Raw genomic sequence first — 18,258 nt, 5'->3', positions numbered from 1 at the left:
AACACACACATATTATCTATCTGGAATTTGAATCAATGTTGTCTAAGAAAGACATTAGGTGTTTGGTCTTGTGGCTGTGTCTGGTGATGCAGGCTTCAGAAATAGGTGGCTGTACCGGTTTTGTTGCTGTTAAACTAAATGTTAAGTTGCTGAACTAAAATGTTTACATCCCAGTAAACTGAACAACAGCAGAGTCTCATGTGAGTATGCAGAGCCCAGTGAAGCCTCCATTATGGAGGTGTAAGGAAAGAGTAAATGGCAGCAACACCATAAAATACTACAGTTACTCTGAAATGCTTGTGTGACTGCATACTGTGTGCTAACATAGAAAAAGATGAAGACAAATTTCATTCTTACATTTCATTCTTTGATAAAAATGCATTCACTTTTGCAACAACAAAATAATCATATCTAGTTTTTCTGTGAATGTGCGTGAACTGTTAATTGCATAAGTATCACAAAAAGCATTATATAAAAATAGTTGAATTGCTGAAGAGCCTGCAGTAATTCCTGAAGTGCAATTAAATAATGTGATTGCAATTTCCTAGTTAATTTTCTACCACAAGCAACTGATGTGAGTGCATGACTATTTCCATCATATCAGTGAAGCTGTATTTTTCATTTTCTATTATTATAATAGGGAAGATGGTGGAACTTTTTCTTATTTTAATTTCCCTAATACTTAGTCTAGACTAGTAACACAACTATCTTGTCAACTAAAGAAAAAAGTATTCTTGTCATTCATACAAATAATGACATTGGGAAGATTTTATGGCTGTAAAGCAGGCTGATGTATACATTTTACTCTCTTTGGCTTCCTGTATGAAGGTAAAGAAGAGGTATGGGAAACTGTAGGCAAACTGTGACTGATTTTGTGAATAATATTAGCATGATTTCAGTTGTAACACATTAAATAAAACATAATTAAGCTCCATTTGCTTTTCAGATAATTAGGAGACATGATCTCAAGCCTCAAGTTAAAATAGTTTGAAAATGCAGGTGTTTTCTGATATAGATTTAGACTGAAGACAGTTTCTAATAACAAGGTAATTTAATTTCAGGTGCAATGCTCACTTTTTCATCCTCAGAGGCCAGATAAACTGGTTTCTTTTCTGATCTCTTTTGGGTTTTCTTGCAATTAATTTACACATGTCTCTTCACAAAACTGTTCCTAAATAATTAAAGGGAGCATCTGTGATGAGTAACAAGCTACATTTCAAATCCCCTGTATCATCTTCCACCTTCAGTTATAATAAGCAAACAATTTCTTAACTAATCATCAATTAAAATAAACCTCTTCATTGTCCTAAGTCATTTTGAAAGATGTGCATTTTGGACAAAAAGAAGTCCGTGATAACTTAGTGTGTTGTGTAGCCTTTCCACGAGAAACAATGAGAAATACAAATCAGCAATTAAGACCTTTGTAGTTAATGTTCTTGATATGTATAGATTGGCAAATAAACTGGAAATACTTCCAAATAACTCTCAGCTTTGGATTAAAAAAAAGTATTTTCTAGTCCAACCTATAGCGTTCCATCCTTTGTGTTAATTCCTAGCAGGTTTATTAATATTGTGTAAAAAGGAGAGATTGTTATTTTTTGAGTCATCTGATGCAGATGCTAGTGCTAACAGCTAGAAAAATACCGCCTCAGCTGTACTGGATCTTCTGGGACCTTTGTCTCATCTCAGTCAAAATAAGACCTCAATCCTTTTAACTTCTGACTTTCTTACTGTGTGGGTTTGGGTTGCCGGGGGGGATTGGGTAGGTATGTTGTCCCACAAAGGGAGTTCGTTACCTGGTGTGCAACAATCCAATCCACACACTGAGTCAAGAAATGGATTTTATTTCATTTCTGCACAGAGATGGGTGCTAGGTGGTAATTCCACAAAGCTAGCACCCCAAACAAAACTTTCCATGCCTCATTTATACATAAAACTTACAGAGCTAGTAATCATTCTTTTTACAATGATTGGTTAGTAATTACCATCCTATCTGCTATTGGTCAACTATATTCTAATTAGCCTCACTTGCTATGTAAATTAGCATGCATTCTCCTTACGGTTGTGGGGGGACAAATCTTTTTGGTCCTAAATTGAGTCGGTGGTTGTGATCTCCCCGTGCTGGAATTACCTTTCCCCCAGTTACTGTTTTTCAGCAATCATCCAGCTTTTCTGGCACCTGCTTGGGTCGGATGTTCCCTTTTATCAGTTTCTGAGTACTTCTTCAAGGTCTAGTTGCTCCGGGATGTCTTCGGTTAAAGGATACTGAGTGTTTGTTCTTCTGATTAGGGGTGATTAAGTGTCCTTTACTTGCCAGCGTACAAAAACATCTTGGCCGGATACAATGTTAGCTAAGTTTCAGAGTTAGCCTTCAACAGGTGGGGGTGGAAAAGAGTGTTCTTTTTGTTTTGTTTTTAGTGAAAGTTTCAGAGACCATCTTAAAAGATCATCTTGCCTTTCCAGGAAGACTTACACACTTCTACTTCCCCCAGGACGCCTGGCTTCAGTTGATTCAATTGATGCGTCTATTGTGGGAGCTGTTTTCCACTAATGAGATGCACAATGACACTCTCTTCTGATTGGGAGAGGAATATATGCTAAAGATTTTTGGTTTGTATCTGCTTTAAGCCCATACCTTGATAAGCCCTTTGCAACAGAGTTACCTATATTTTACCAGGAGTCAGAAATGTCTTCATTATGGAGTTTTTGGTTTCTCCATGGCACAAAAGATCTTTACTGAGGTTATGACCTTGGTGCCTTCTTGTCAAAGGAGAAAGGAGGTAATGATCTACTTATCTGGAGGTCTGACTCACAAGAGACCTTTCTTCAGATAGGATGTCAAATGTCTTAAAGTTCATTTTGAGTTACTTTAACTTCTGCTTGACCTTTTCTAAGTGTCTGGATTGGAAGGGCATTATTCAGGGCTGCATCCAAGATAAAGCCTGCCTTCCATAAAATCGGTCCAAGACATTAGTTGATCCTCTGAGGCTACTGCTCTGTCTGTCCCCACCTGCACAAGGACTCAGGAGGTGTAGTGTTACATGTCTGGACATGGCACTCTCTACAAACTCATATACACAGGGCATGTAGGCCTGGTTTATGTTTGATGGACCGTGAAGTGGCTTTTTTGCAAAAGGCCTGGGATTCTCTATTGGTAGCAACCTCGTTGAGATGTATGCAATTGGGTGCATTTCCATCTAGATAAAGAGCAACAGAAGCTTGTTTCCTCCAGAGATGGGAAAGCACAGAGAGTGCAATTCACATATCACGGTGTTGCAACTCAGGGCAGTACAGAGACTTCTGTGCTCACACTGAAGACCACAAACAGAGCTGGACAAGAGCCTCTCAATGGTTTGTAACTGAGGATGGTGTTAGAAGGTCTCATATCCTCTGCAGTACATGACTGATGACCAGTCAATAAGCATCTGCAGTTTATCTTTGCAGAATCCTGACCATGTCAGCTAACAGGCTTAGCCATGTGAGATTAAACTACTGCAAATGGAAATTTTCATTCTAAAATACATCATTGTAGACTGGGGATCTGTAACTTTGATTTCTTTGGTGATAGGTAGTTCTGGTCAGGTCTTGGATGCATCTGCTTGGCTGTATTTCTGATCACCTGAATAGGCAAGGTGAATGTGTGCATTCCTCCAACTGCTTGCCAGTCCACCGGACTGCAAGGCAGAGAGACACATGGCGGAATGTCGTGGTTTAGCCCCAGCCAGCAACTAAGCACCATGCAGCCGCTCACTCACTCCCCCTACCCCGATGGGATGGGGGAGAGAATCGGAGGAGTAAGAGTGAGAAACACTCCTGGGTTGAGATAAGAACAGTTTAATAATTGAAATAAAGTAAAATGGTAATGATAATAATAACAATATAATAATGATAATAGTAATAATAATATACAAAGCAAGTGATGCACAATGCAATTGCTCACCACCCACCGACCAATACCCAGACAGTTCCTGAGCAACAATTGCTGCTCCCCGGCCAACCCTGCCCAGTTTATATACTGAGCATGATGACATATGATATGGAATAGCCCTTTGGTCAGTTTGGATCAACTATTCTGGCTATGCCCCTTCCCAGTTTCTTGTGCACCTGGCAGAGCATGGGAAGCTGAAAAGTCCTTGACTAGCATAAGCAGTACTTAGCAACAACTAAAACATCAGTGTGTTATCAACATTCTTCTCCTAGTAAATCCAAACCACAGCACTATGCTTGCTACTAGGAAGAAAATTAACTCTATTCCAGCCAAAACCAGGACACAGAAACAATCATTATGCGCTACCTGCAGATGACAACTTTTTTCCAGGATCTACTGAGTTTTTCCATGTAGAGTCCCAAAAACTACCTCTGCCCCAGTCTGTTCCTCATGTACTTATGTCTCCTTTTAAAGCTCTATCATATGTCTGCGATTGCCTGCTGGAGCTGGAAAGGTGAGAGCTCATTGCATCAGTGCCATAACATTGTGCTGGCTGCTGTATCACCTCTGCAGGTAGGAAGTGTAACAGGCTTCCTTTGTTCTCCCACTTTCAGATTCCATATCCACATTCAGGAGTTCTCCTTCCACTGGTTCAGTTATATCTTGTATTAACATCCTGTTTGGGACAACCTTTAAAATCTAATGGCTACTGAAACTGGCCTTTCTGGAAGCTGCCACTGCAGCCAGAAGAGTGAGAGAGATTTACGGGCAGGTGGAAGATCCTTCACTCTGCTTTCTTCTGGAATAATCCTACATTTTTGGGTGACTCTTGGTGCATTCATGGATTGGTGACTGAATTTTATTTAGGGCATCAGGTAATTGCTAGCTTGGACAGCAGAATATCCAGAAGTGTGACTGCCTTTCACATGCTCAGCTTCAGATAGAATTCGTTTTGTGATTTTGTCAGGAGAAGACTATTTAAGTGGGACTTTGAAACTGTTGACATACAGGGCTGAGAGGTGGAAGTACTGCCATTTTCTGTGCAGAGACTGTAACGTGGGTAAGTGGCTCAGCAAGGCTTTGTTACAAAACTGCACCACTAACTGATTCTCAGGAAAGATGCCTATGCCTCAGACTTGCTTCTTTCTAGGGATATTCTGACAGCTATCTGGTTGCATCTGTTTGTACGCATTCTGTGATCTCCTTTATTCTTTCATTAAAATGTAGCAAAATCTAGACCGAGTAACATTTACCTTAATCCATTTATTTCTTTGCTTCTCCATTTCTTTATAGCCAGCTTGTCGTTCTTCAAATTGACCTAGCCTTCTCCAGTTTAGAAGTGCTGCCAGCTCTCTATGGTTAATTGTTCCTCTGGAGTAAATCCATCATTAATGGTTCTGCATTCCTCTGCCTTGTGCATGCTGCATCAGCCCAGAGCCCTGGTTTGCCCTATTCGGAGGCTTTACATTCTTTGCAAGGAGACTCTAAGAGTTAGGTTATTTTTAAAATTCCATCTCTCTAGATTATCATTTAATGTTCTTGTGTTGTCAGCGTGAATAATTGGTGATATTTCTCTTTCCCAGTTATTTTAATGGTTTTTACCATGTATTTTCTCTTGGGAAACAGCTCACCATATTTTTCTGTCCTCTACCTATATCTTTCTCTGGTTAGTCCTGAGGAATAAGTTCTGACACCAGACAATTGCATTTATCTCTTCCCTTTGTTCTTGCAATTGGTCCTATTAATAATACTTTTTTTTTTTTTCCTATTAGTGACCTTTTTGTTCTTGGGCTTGTAAGAAGAAAGGTCCTCTTAAACGGAGTAGAATTAAATGGAATATGATTTTGATTTTTTACAACATATTTCACTTTCATGGCGTATTCACAAATGCCAGACTAGTTCTTTCAAAAGTGTATTGATTTTTGTTGGAATAGCTAGACTAGGGGCTACAAAGAAAAAGAAATAATATAACATAGAAAACTTCATAAAATCATGCACCTGAAATAAAAACCTGTGTTCATCATTATGTCAAAAATGGAACTCCTGGTTCTTCCTATCTTACAGCAAGTAGTTTTATTTTAAGCTTACAACTTTTGGAATTTTCATGGCACAATATTGGGATTCTAGGTTGAAGATAGTGAAAATAAAGAATTCCAAAAAAGTCACCAGTCTGATACAGACAACACTCATAAATCGACTCTGGAAATCCCAGACAGGAAGGAGAAAGAAGAGCATACAAAACGCTCAGAGGTACAGCAAGAAACTTAACATGCACCATGCTTCAAAGATGGAGAATTTCACACTCTGCGAATGCTGTGCACTTTTTTATTTCTCAAAAAATGGTTTTGCATAAGTTTGTTACACTGGACTGGAAAGTGATTGTGCTGCACTAGAAAAATGCTGTTGCACTATTGTTAGCTTTAAGTTGTATGTACATCACTACTGTTATATAAGAAATACCATACACAACAGGGGATCTCTGCATGTGAAAGTAGTTTAAAGTCTTGAATATATTACACCATGTAAGAGTCAGTATGCAGCTATATTTGCTTAAATGTTAGCACTGAGGGGGTTAATTAAATGGGCTATGAAGATACCTGTTCTTTGCTGTTTTGGTATGGTACTACCTCCAGTAGAACACCAAATGCAGAAGGATTAAAATATCTGTTTCGTAAATATAATTATATTCCTCAAGGATAAATCCCATGGCAAATGCTTCTACAAATCTCTGTTTCCACTGTTACTACAAAAAGTAGTTAATGGAGAGTAAACCTCTGAAAGTTTTCTCTTTATGAGTAAAAGCAATTTTAAGAGTATTGTAGCATTTTACATTTTAATAATGTGGGTTTGGTTTTGGTACTCCATTTTAAATTGTTTCTCTAAATATTACATCTCTTTCCTTTATTGACTTCACTCTGCAAAATCACTGGAGTATCTTTAACAACAAAATGTCAGGGTACAGAGATCCTCATAGTGTCTCCATTAGTGTAAGTTCCCTCCTAAATATTTTTCTCCTAATCATTTCCTTCCTCATTTATACTACTAATTATTGATTTTCTCCTAATATCTCCAAAACTTCCTCTTTTTTACTAGATACTCTCCTTCTCCAACTTCCATACTCTTTACGAAATCACAGCTCATCCTCTCACTTCCGAGATGATGCATGTTTCTCATACCCCTCCCCACAAGAATCCTGATTGGCATTGGCACGACTTTTCAGTGTTGCCATGCCCATCTCCGTCAGTTCCCTTCCCATTACATTTCCTGAGCCCATGCACCAACGCCCACAAAGTGGGTTTCCCATATTGCTTGTTCTTCTGGCTCCCTTTCCTTAAGTCCCCTCCTGAGGGCAGGGTTACCAGTATCATTCCTCCAGTAAGTGTCATCCCCAACCCTGCCTCCCCAAGACACCTATCGTCAGGTCAGCGTCTGTCTCATTTCTGAACTTTCTTCCAGGGACAAGAAATGCCACGGATTCCCTGTTGGTGTCTTCGTTCCCTTCTAGCTATCCTATGAGCCTAATTTAATTGTCCTAATTTAAAATATCTCTTCCTAAGACCACAGCTCACTTTCTTTCCACTTTTTAACTCATGTTATTTTCAGTATATATCCCATTGCTGGCCAGAACAGCAAAACAGTTGTGCAGGGCAGTCTTTGAAGATCAAGATTTGCTGAACTCTCAATGAGAAGTTGATGAAATCTGAATCATTTTAATTTAGCAAAAAACTCTTTAGAGACCAAGTAATTTTAATGAAATATAGCTATAGGGACAGTTGAATATATGGAAGGACTTGTGCCACGAATAAGTCAATGAGGAATACTTACTCCTGAAATAAGAAGTAATTGTTTATTCTAAATTTTTATTTATTTCCACTGGCAGCTTGCATTTTTGTGAGCTTTACTTCATCAAAAATGTTTACATGGCCTTGATGTATCTTGCAAGTTCCATCTGTTTTGTCCACATTTTCAGAATGAACACATCACCATAATTTTTACAAGTATTTATGTAGGACTAATTAGAATTTTCAGCTGACAAATCAGCATGATTAGACGCTACCCGTATGGTGGGGTTTTGGTGTGTTGTCACATTCATGAAAAGAAGGCTGTGAAATGTTTGTTCGTTGCAGTTTGAAGTGGATTCTGTTTCCTGTGTTTACTCTACATTATTGTATTCCTCAGGATGCCTTTGGACATCCTGCCAGTGAGATGAGGATAGGGGAACTTCGTCCTTCCATGCCAGAGACTCCGTTGTACCCACCCAAACTTGTTCTTCTGGGTAAAGAGAAGAAAGGTACTAACTTGACTTACAACCTTTTAGATGAAAGCATATGTAATGTACACAGATAAACACATTACTTAAGATGTTCTACACTCTGATTTTAAAATGTATTACATGCATATTTGTGCACATGTATATGTATCTCCATAGTACGAATTTAAAAATGTATTTTTCTGGAGTTTAGTTTTCAAATACCACCTCCTGAAAATGTTTGCTGTGTTTTGTTTCAGAATCGACAGATGAGTCTGAAGCAGATAAGATCCATTGTCTGAATAACAGCGTTTCCTCAGGCACTTACTCAGACTATTCCCCTTCCCAGGCTTCCTCAGGGTCCTCCAATGCGCATGTTAAAATGGGGTCCTTGCAGACAACGGCTAAAGAAGCAGTGAATAACTCTTTGTGGGGGAACAGGTGTGATCATCTTTCTTAACACAGCTTCTGGTTGCCTTTCATCTTCTGTTGTCATATGCATTCAAAGTGATCGTATGCTATCTGTTAAGGCATTCAATTAGAAAAATACAACGTTTTTACCCCAGTTTTGCGGAGGTGTACATAGCTATTCAAAGCCCAGGCTATGCAGAGTTGGCCACCCATTCATACTCTATAAATGTCAGTAATTCTACAGCTGGTTTTTCAACTATGTGCTATAACCATGCATTAAAAGCGCCTAGTAATTGAGCTGCAATTATTTTGCTCTGTGTGGTCCTGAGCTGCAGCTGGCTGTAGTTTAGCATAGATGGCAGAGTGTATGTCTCCCATATTATTGCTGTCCTGAGCCTCACTCTGCCCTGGACCTCCAAGAACAACACAGTTCTTTGAAAGTTGTAAATTGCACTGGCCATCAGCAACCTGAAAACAAGCTCATACCATACCAGGAACACCCTGCCCTAAATCACCTAATGTAGTTCCATCCTAAATGTAGTTCCATCCACAGACTCTTCCCCATGAAAGAGAGGCTGGAGCCTGCTCACTGGAGATGCATAAAATCTTGGTGGTGAGAACATGCACAAACTGCATCTGCTATTTTGGTTTAAAAAAAGAATATGTAAGTGTAAAAAATCTTCCCTGCACTCATAGAAGATTATTTTTAAAGCAGGAAAATATGTTCAGCTGGATTCATACGAACATGGCATTGAGCCACCCAGGACTTTTGACTGACTTCTTAGTTTCTCTGTGCATGTACTTACAGAATCTGTACGCCAGTGCAAAAAACTGCTGCAGCCATTCATGCCAAACCAGTGGCACAAGGTGTGCATCTCATAGTACGATCCCAAAGCCAAAGGATAGATGGGAGAATATTAAATTGCTTCATAATTGTGTCTTTCTGATGACTGCTTATGTGCTCTAACAGAGGGCATTTTATCTTCTTTCATTTTGTTTTGTTTTTGCAGGCTGGCACAGTCATTTCCACAGCCCCTTGAAACAAAGCCATTGCTGAGCCAGCGGGAATCCGCTGCGGCGGGGAACCTGCCACAGCGCACCGACAGGCGCCCGCTGAGCGACACCTTCACTGACAGCTGGAACGATGGCTCGCACTACGATAACACAGGGTTTGTTGCAGAGGAGAGCACAGTGGAGAATAGTGCTAACCCCCTCCTGAGCACGAAATCCAGAAGCACATCTGCGCACGGACGCAGGCCGTTGATTAGACAAGACAGGATAGTTGGCATTCCCCTGGAGCTAGAGCAGCCGACGCTCAGAAACACACACGAATCTGAAGTGCCTCCTCCCAATCCTTGGCAAAATTGGACCAGAACCCCTAGTCCTTTTGAAGACAGGACAGCTTTTCCTTCCAAACTGGAAAGCACCCCCACCACCAGCCCTTTGCCTGAGCGGAAAAATCATGTCAAAGAGTCTCCTGAAATGACTAGCACTTTCACTCCAGGAATAGCATGGGAATATCACGATTCAAATGCTAACAGAAGTCTCACAAACGTCTTTTCCCATATCCACTGTCGCCCAGATCCTTCCAAAAGCGTTATTTCAATCAGCAAGAGTACAGAACGGCTTTCTCCGATGATGAGGGATTTAAAAACTAACAAATTTAAGAAGTCGCAGAGTATCGATGAGATAGACATTGGTACATACAAAGTGTATAATATACCCTTAGAAAACTATGCATCTGGTAATGATACTGTAGGAACCCACGAGAGGGTGGACAAGCTCCTGGGCCCGGAGCACGGCATGCTGAGCATGTCCCGCAGCCAGTCGGTCCCCATGCTGGACGACGAGCTGCTGACCTATGGCAGCGTCAAGGTGCAGCCGCAGCAGAAGTCGTCCGTCACGAAGAAAGTCTACCAATTCGACCAAAGCTTCAACCCGCAGGGAGCAGTGGAGGTCACAGCGGAGAAGAGGATACCGCCGCCTTTCCAGCTCAACCCTGAGTACATTCCCCAGCAGAGTAAAAACCTGCCCCAGGATCTGGTCAGCCCGAGGGCCTACCGCGGCTACCCCCCTGTAGAGCACATGTTCTCCTTCTCCCAGCCTTCGGTGAACGAGGAGGCGGTCAGTGCCCCCTTTGCGAGCCAGGGGTCTCGGCCAGGGTTCTTGAGGAGGGCAGATTCGTTGGCCAGCTCCACCGAGATGTCCATGTTCAGGAGAGTCAGTGAACCCCACGAGCTGCCCCCGAGCGATAGGTATGGCAGGCCTCCGTACCGAGGAGCTGTGGAGCGCCAAAGCAGTATCTCGGTCTCTGAGTCTCAGTTCCTCAAGAGGAACGGCAGGTATGAAGATGAGCATCCTTCCTACCAAGAAGTGAAAACCCATACTGGAAGCTTTCCAGTTAAAAACCTTACACAAAGGAGGCCGTTGTCTGCAAGAAGCTACAGTACAGAGAGTTATGGCACATCCCAAACCAGGCCGGTTTCGGCGAGGCCTACAATGGCAGCTCTGCTGGAAAAGATACCGTCAGACTATAACTTGGGTAACTATGGCGACAAGCCTTCCGATAACAGTGATATAAAGACAAGGCCTACCCCTGTGAAGGGAAATGAGAGCTGTGCTAAAATGCCCGCTGACTGGAGACAACAGCTACTTAGACATATAGAAGCTAGAAGGTTAGACAGGGTATGTTTGGCATTTCTCTGCAATTAATGCCTTTAGTTGTGTGTTTCGGTATTTCAAACTATTTGCACGTGTAGTGGTAACCACCAGAATTCCCAGTAATGAAATTCTTGCATTGGTGTCAGAAGAACCGGCCCGCAAAAGGGTCTGGGGGTGCTCAAAAGCAGCTGGAGTGAGGGGTAAATGAGTGACAAAGAGTCTCTGCTCGAGTAACGCAGTGCACGTTACTAATGTAGTAACTGCTGCAGCACTGTCTGAAATAATAAAAACCTCTCCTTATCAACAGATGTGAACGTGCTGCTGAAATCCACCACTTCAGTAATGATTTGAGAGCTTTAAAAGATGCCAGATACATCTTTGCAGTAAAAGGCAATAAAGAAAAATATCACAGATAAAAAATAAAATAATGTATTTTAGCTTTCATATCACTGTTAGTGGAGGGGATTTAAAGGTATCTCTTAACTCTGAAAAATATCACTGGATATACACTGACACTGTTTTTAACAAGGAATATGATTATTACTCCTTTTAGCAGTAGGAAGTTATGCTTATTTATCTTCTTTACAAAACAGTACAAGTACTATAGTGCATGATTTCGATAATGATCTTGACTATTTAATGACCTACTTCATTAATTGGATTTACTTCATAATCTGAAGTGGTTGTGAAAAATTACTGTCATCAAATGCATAAGTTAGTTTCAAAATGTGTCCATATACCTATTTTATGCTAGATACTCATGAGTTTGGTGTTAATATATTCATTACCTTCCAGTTGCTCTGATGTGATGCATATTAAAATATTAAGGATCAAATGGGTAAACTTTAGAAACTGGCTTGGAGGCTGAAGCTTTTCCCTTACTTCAGCTGTTTTCCTTGTGTTGTGTAAAACTTGGAAAATACATAATACCTAGGCAAAATAGTGCACGCCAAGTAGAGACGTTTCTGGTGGAAATAAACACTTCCCAGATGTTGTTTGTTTCAGAAATATCTTGACACTTAGTTTACAATGTGTATTTGCTTAAGAAATAGTTTATCTCATGGAAGGCTGATACTGGTGATTTTCTCTAGTTAAATTGAGTTCATAGCAATCCCTGCAGGTGCCAACGAGATAGTTACGATACGATAAGCAAAGCTCTAAGAAGCTGGGCTGCCTGGTGGAGATTTTGCCGCTAGGAATGCCTGGGCGCTGTGATGCAGCAGCTGCCCCAGGAGAAGACGCTGCCCATCTGCCCACGGCTGGGGAGATGCCGGTCTGTGCAGGAGCTGTGTACCTGCTGTGCTGGGCCCAACCAAAACTTGTCCCTTGTGGGCAGCTGCTAGCCAGGCAGCAGCCGCAAAGCTCATAAGATGGTGCAGAGCCTTCTTGTACAGGGTTTTTTCCTCTGCCTTTGATGCTCTTTTATGCTAGATACATGTTTTCCGGCCCATCCATGGTTGTGCAGAAGTACCAAAATTTGGCCATATTTGCAAAATAAAGACTTGTACCACGTTATATACTGCAATTTTCAGACTACAGATAACGACATATTTCATCTGCTGTCAGCGTTGAAGTCTTTTATGGTATCCATTTTATGTATAACTAGCAATGTATTTGCTTCCGTGTGACCCAGTGCATGCATCAAGAAGCTATTTATTTCTTGGTACTGTTTGTTTGCTTAAACTAAAACTTTGTGAAATTAACCATATATGTGTGATACTTAATTCAATGAGCATGTGTGTTCATATCCTGTCACGTGGTTGTTTCCTCTACTCAGACCGCTGCTTACAAACACAACACAGTTAGCCTTGGCATGCTGCACTCTGGAGGTTTTTCAGCAATGCATGCCGGCAGAAGCATGACTTTAAACTTGCAGACTAAATCTAAATTTGAAAACCAAATGCTTCAAGAGCTACCTCTACCGAAAGTAAGTATGGGATAGCCAGCATATACCAGCATTACAAAATAAATTAATAATACTCCTTGCTTTTTCCTGGTTTAGCTTTTGCCTATTACTCATGCTTATACTATACACAATCCAAAAAGCAAAGATGATAGTAATACAGTTTTCCTACTCAGTAATCTTGCTTTTTGGATTAAGTAGCTCACATGGCTGTCATTACTGCTTTCTGCTCTTGTGTTACAGACTGGTGCAATCATTTTCTCAATGACTTAATCTGTGCACAGAAATGGAGAACGTGTTTTGTTTTGTGACTGGTCTTAGAAAAATTAGTGTAGAAATGTTTAATATGCATTTAAATAGGCTCCAAGAGACAGGGATTTTAACATATGAACGTTAATTGGGTATGCTGCAATAGTTGATGAGTTTTGAGTACATGCCTACCACACCTAAATTAATTTTAAACTTTTGTTGAGTAATGCTTATAGAAAGAAAATAATTTTATCTTTTTTTTACTGTTTTTTTTACAGCTATTAGCGATATATTGTTGATAAGTACATACATATACAATTATACACAAACAAATGTTTGATGGGAAAAGCACATATGACAAGCCAGAGAGGGACATTGCTGAAGTATTTTCAGAGTATCAGAGAGGAGATGCCGAGACCTTACTCTGCATCACATACGGCCACACCGGAGTCACAGCAGCAGCCAGTTGCCAGACACTTGCAAGCAGTCGCGCTTGGGATTGTGTGTGATGGCAGGGGGCTACTGCAGCGCTAGAAGTGATGAGCATCGTTAAGTGTCTTACTGTATTAGCATCAGTAGCTGTTGGTACAAATTAGCAACATCTCTGTGAGTAATTAAAGGGTAACAGAGCACAGATCCAGGCACTGAAATGTGATCATCTGCGCTGTTAATTGCTGGACTGGCCTCAGGCGTGGTTTGGCCCAGGCCAGCTGGCACCCTCCCAGGCAATCCCTGGCCGGGGCTCCAGAATCAACACTGGCCAGAAATTGCCAAAGGAGGGTTCCAATGCCCTGTTTAAGAGTTTAGATCCAAGCCTATTTAGAAGAATAAGATAATGTAATGGCAGCAACATGACCAGATTGTGCTGGTTGGCCAGAGGGCAGGCCGTAGCACTGCTTAGCTTACTAATACAGGCATATGCATCGTACACTGGATTTCCAAGCAAAACTGTGATAGGTTAGCAGCACACGCGCGCATGCACACACACACACACAGAGATCATTGTCAGGTTTCTCCTGCTGTAACTTACTTTCCATACACTGTTAGCTTCATTTACACCTCCCATTCAGCTGTCCCTGGATTTAAACAAGTCCTAATGTTAGTGTGTCCTTCTCTGTTGTTCAGTTGATGACATCTAGGTCAAATCTTAACCATAGATATGTGTGTGTGTTTCGACACAGACAGCTTTCCAGTGTTGGTCATACTGTTTTTTTCTTTCAAAGAATTTGTTTGTCTACTTGGGTATATACTGATTCTTGTCACAAGTCCTTGAAAGAAGTCCATTTGACATCAAGTCCAAATAATGGTACTATTTTTCTATACACATTTAGGAATAAGGTATTATATATCACTTTAAGAATATGGATACTAAGATATGGATGTCTGAGGAAATTCATGAAACTGTTTAGAGTGACATGTTTTGGGGTGTGATCTTATGTGAATTATTCCGCTTTATATTTCACCAGCATTTCATTGCTACATACCCATACAAAATGTGATGCTGAAGTGCATGAAGGTGGTGTATTCTCTTACTGTACTGTTTGGAAAGCAGTGAAAAAATATTGTTGAACAAATAATATGTATTGTTTAATTTTATTCGTTCACATGTTCTAAAAAATTTGCATTTCTTAATGAATCCAGGCCACAGCAGCTTAATATTTACCTCTTCTTCTTCCTTTTTCTTGTGGCCTGGATTCAAGAGAGTAATGAGTGAGGTCTAATTGTCCAGTGGAAGATCAGGAAATCAAGTATAGCAATTACTTACTTTGAGAAAGTTTATTACATTGATTCTACTCCATGTATAAAATGTTTTAACTGCTGCTTTTCATTTTTTACCTAGACTTATTCGATACGTAGTTTGTTTGCAGTCTGTCCAAGCTCTGTCAATGAATCATATTGCAAGTAGGCAAATTCATTTTGCTGCAGAAAATGAAAAGAAAAACCTGTTATCACAGAATTTTCCTATTTATTGAGAAAGCAGAAAGCACCCATCTATATTTTTTTCTTTTTCCATTTTGAATGCAAACTCACCTCTGCAGATTAGTCAGTAGCTTATAAAAACGGCACAGCGTTGTCTGCAGTGACAAAAGAAACACTTTTCAGAAGAATGCTTTCAATTTTTGGCAGCCATCTCACAGTTCTTTTAAAAGTTTATGGTTTGGTGCACTTCATTCTCAGAACTGTACAGTACCACCTCTCTTTAGGAATAATCAGCGTATTCACATGTATCACTTAGGAGGAAAAACAGAAGTTCCCTTAGGAAGCTGCCTCATTAATGCCCTCTGTCTCTGCATGGTGAGGGCACATAGCATGTTTTATAAATTCATCTCACAGGGAGGTGAGCAGATTTCCAGCACAGCCTTGGGCACCTCAGTCTGTGGGTGACTCTGGAAGGGATAATTCACATCACAAAGATGATGGCCTTTCTTTTTCATTGTTTTTTACTACTACTCGGAGCAGAAATTTTTGTAATTGAACTTCTTCATTTTAGAAGTTGTTTGCTGCCCTGGTCTCAGATGATGTGCACCCCATTTGGATGAGGGTTACGTAGGGACGTGCAGCAAACAGGGCAGACTGGCTGATTCGTGAGTCTGTGTAGGCACAAAACTGCCCTACCTGGGCCCAAACTGGGACTGAAATTCTGATCTATGGACAGACAGGGCTCAGTGTGTCCTGGGCTGGGAAGCCTTGGGCAGGGGCTAACCCCTGGCAGCATGTTCAGGCAGGCTGCTCGCGGTCCTGGACGCCTGTCTGGACACAAAGGGTTAGCTCCCTGTGAGGGACTTATCGTCAGGTTTCGTGCATGTCCATACGCCAGCGTATAGCTCTGTGCCCAAACTTGCCAGCATTTGAGAGTGTTGTGCTATCTGAGAGAGCAGCAGTGCTGCTGCATCAGGCACTGGGACCAGTGTTTGTTGAGCTGTGAGGGATAACCTATGGAAAAAGTGCTGAGGGTGGTTTCATTTTTGCTTAATGTGTGTAAAGAAAGCTCTGCAGGGAGGTCTTGTAGTTTCAACAGGGGAAATGTTTTTCTAGTGGTTTTTAATATAAGGAAAACCACAGCTTTCCTGATTTTTCTGGAAGACTTCTTGGATGATGAGAGAATGATGAAGTTTTCTTTGATTTTAAATAATTAGGGTTGAATTTTTTTACTTACCCTCTGAGGAGTATGATTTAATCACAATTTACTTCTATTTACTTCTAAAGGATTTTTAAGCTTGCATTAAAAAAGTTCTTAACTGAGCAGTTACCAGTTTTAATACTTCAAAGCGACAGTTTCATTTGTTTGTCAGTCATCTGAAGAAGTGTATCATGATTTTTTTTTTAATCTAAGCTGAAGAAGAAATTGCTTGAATGACAGAGGGGAAGAACAGACTTTTTTTTTCTTTGCAGATTACCATTAATCAGAACTGAATAAGCAGTTAACTGAATAAGCACTACATAATGCTAAGTGCTGTCAGTGGTAGTACAGTGTTGGCATTTTGGAAAGGCTGACACAAAAAGCCATACCCATGTTAGCAAAATTTCCAGCTATGGTAAAGAAATACAGAGACAGATAACAGAAAATCAGGATGGGACAGAAAAAGTACATGTCCTCAAAAGTACTGAAAACAGGAGTAAAATAACCAGGGGAAAAAGTGATAAGAAGAAACATGTATAAAAGGAGAGAAAAGTGGAAAATAGTAACAAAAGTATCAAGCTCCTTTAGGAAACTTTAAATGTGTGTTATATCCATTCATATTCAGGAAAGCATTTAATTACTGATTAATATTGTATGTATTATAGCCTGTTAACTCAGAACAAAACCAGCCATAGCCTAGAGAGAGGTCTGTGAGAAGCACACCACACACAGTGATACACAGAGCATAGCATGAGGTAACAGTAGTCACAAGTTCAATATTACCATTGAGGAATATTTTCTGAAGAAAATATAAGCATATAAATTATATCCATGGCAGATACTTAATAAAAAAGTTTTTGATGCTTGAATGACCAGCAAGAAAGTTCTAACTCAAATGGTTAATGGCAGACTGCTTGTTTAAATATGGAACTTTGCCAAAATTCTTTTCTCTGAAAATAATGAGTTAAATGAATTTTCTCTTTTCTCTCATCATTCATTATTCTCATTATTTCTCTTATATATCTTTCAAGATCTCCTGCTTGTAGAGAGTCCCACAGCAATATGATGACACATTAATGAAATACCATAGAAATTTAAAAGGATTTCCATTTTAGCAAGCGTGTTACAGTTTAACTGGGTTGATTGAAATAAATATGAGGAGAGAATTTTCTGTCATGGTGTGTCCAGTGACTAAAGGCTGCCCTACCATTTCTGCAACAGACCCCATCGCAGCAGAGCAGCATTCTGGACAACGGGCAGGAGGAGGTGTCTGTGAGCAGCCAGTGGAACCCCTACCCGCTGGGGCGGCGGGACGTGCCACCGGACACGGTCACGAAGAAGGTAAGCAGCATGAGCAAAGCTGCTGACACAACTATGGTTGTCATCTTTTCCCAGCAAATCACTGGAAGGATGAGAACAAGTTAATGAGGACAGGTTTGGGAAATGCGTATTTTTGTTTCAAACTTCAAAGCAATAATACCTATGAATTAAGGATGGTGTTTTCATGCCTGCTACCTGTTTTTGTATTTATGCAGGTGCTAGTAGTTACATCTATAGTGTGTGAAATGGGCACAGTGGGCTTGGCAAGTGTATTTCTGCATGTATCAGACAGCCATTAGCTCCCTCTTGTCCTGAAAAGTCTTTATTCAAGTGTTTCATTTCAATTACATTCTTCAGTTCACAACAAAAAATAAACGTGTTGGGATGGAGGCCAGCCCAGTGTCTGGACAGTCACA

The 18,258-nt window shown here is 40.5% G+C and overlaps 1 protein-coding gene across 1 annotated transcript in view; it reads left to right on the top strand.

Annotated features, from left to right (window-relative positions):
* The window catches only part of LRRC7 (leucine rich repeat containing 7), a 178,039-nt gene that overhangs the window by 144,749 nt on the left and 15,032 nt on the right, over nt 1–18,258 (top strand). The window contains 5 exon segments of the mRNA XM_075710417.1: nt 8,108–8,219; nt 8,438–8,618; nt 9,599–11,273; nt 13,027–13,176; nt 17,744–17,863. Coding sequence (XP_075566532.1) covers nt 8,108–8,219; nt 8,438–8,618; nt 9,599–11,273; nt 13,027–13,176; nt 17,744–17,863 — 2,238 coding nt within the window.

This window comes from Pelecanus crispus, chromosome 5 (assembly GCF_030463565.1).
Source record: "Pelecanus crispus isolate bPelCri1 chromosome 5, bPelCri1.pri, whole genome shotgun sequence".
Taxonomy (NCBI): Eukaryota; Metazoa; Chordata; class Aves; order Pelecaniformes; family Pelecanidae; genus Pelecanus; species Pelecanus crispus.
Note: the sequence above shows the minus strand (reverse complement) of the source record. Positions and strands in the feature narration are given on the sequence as shown.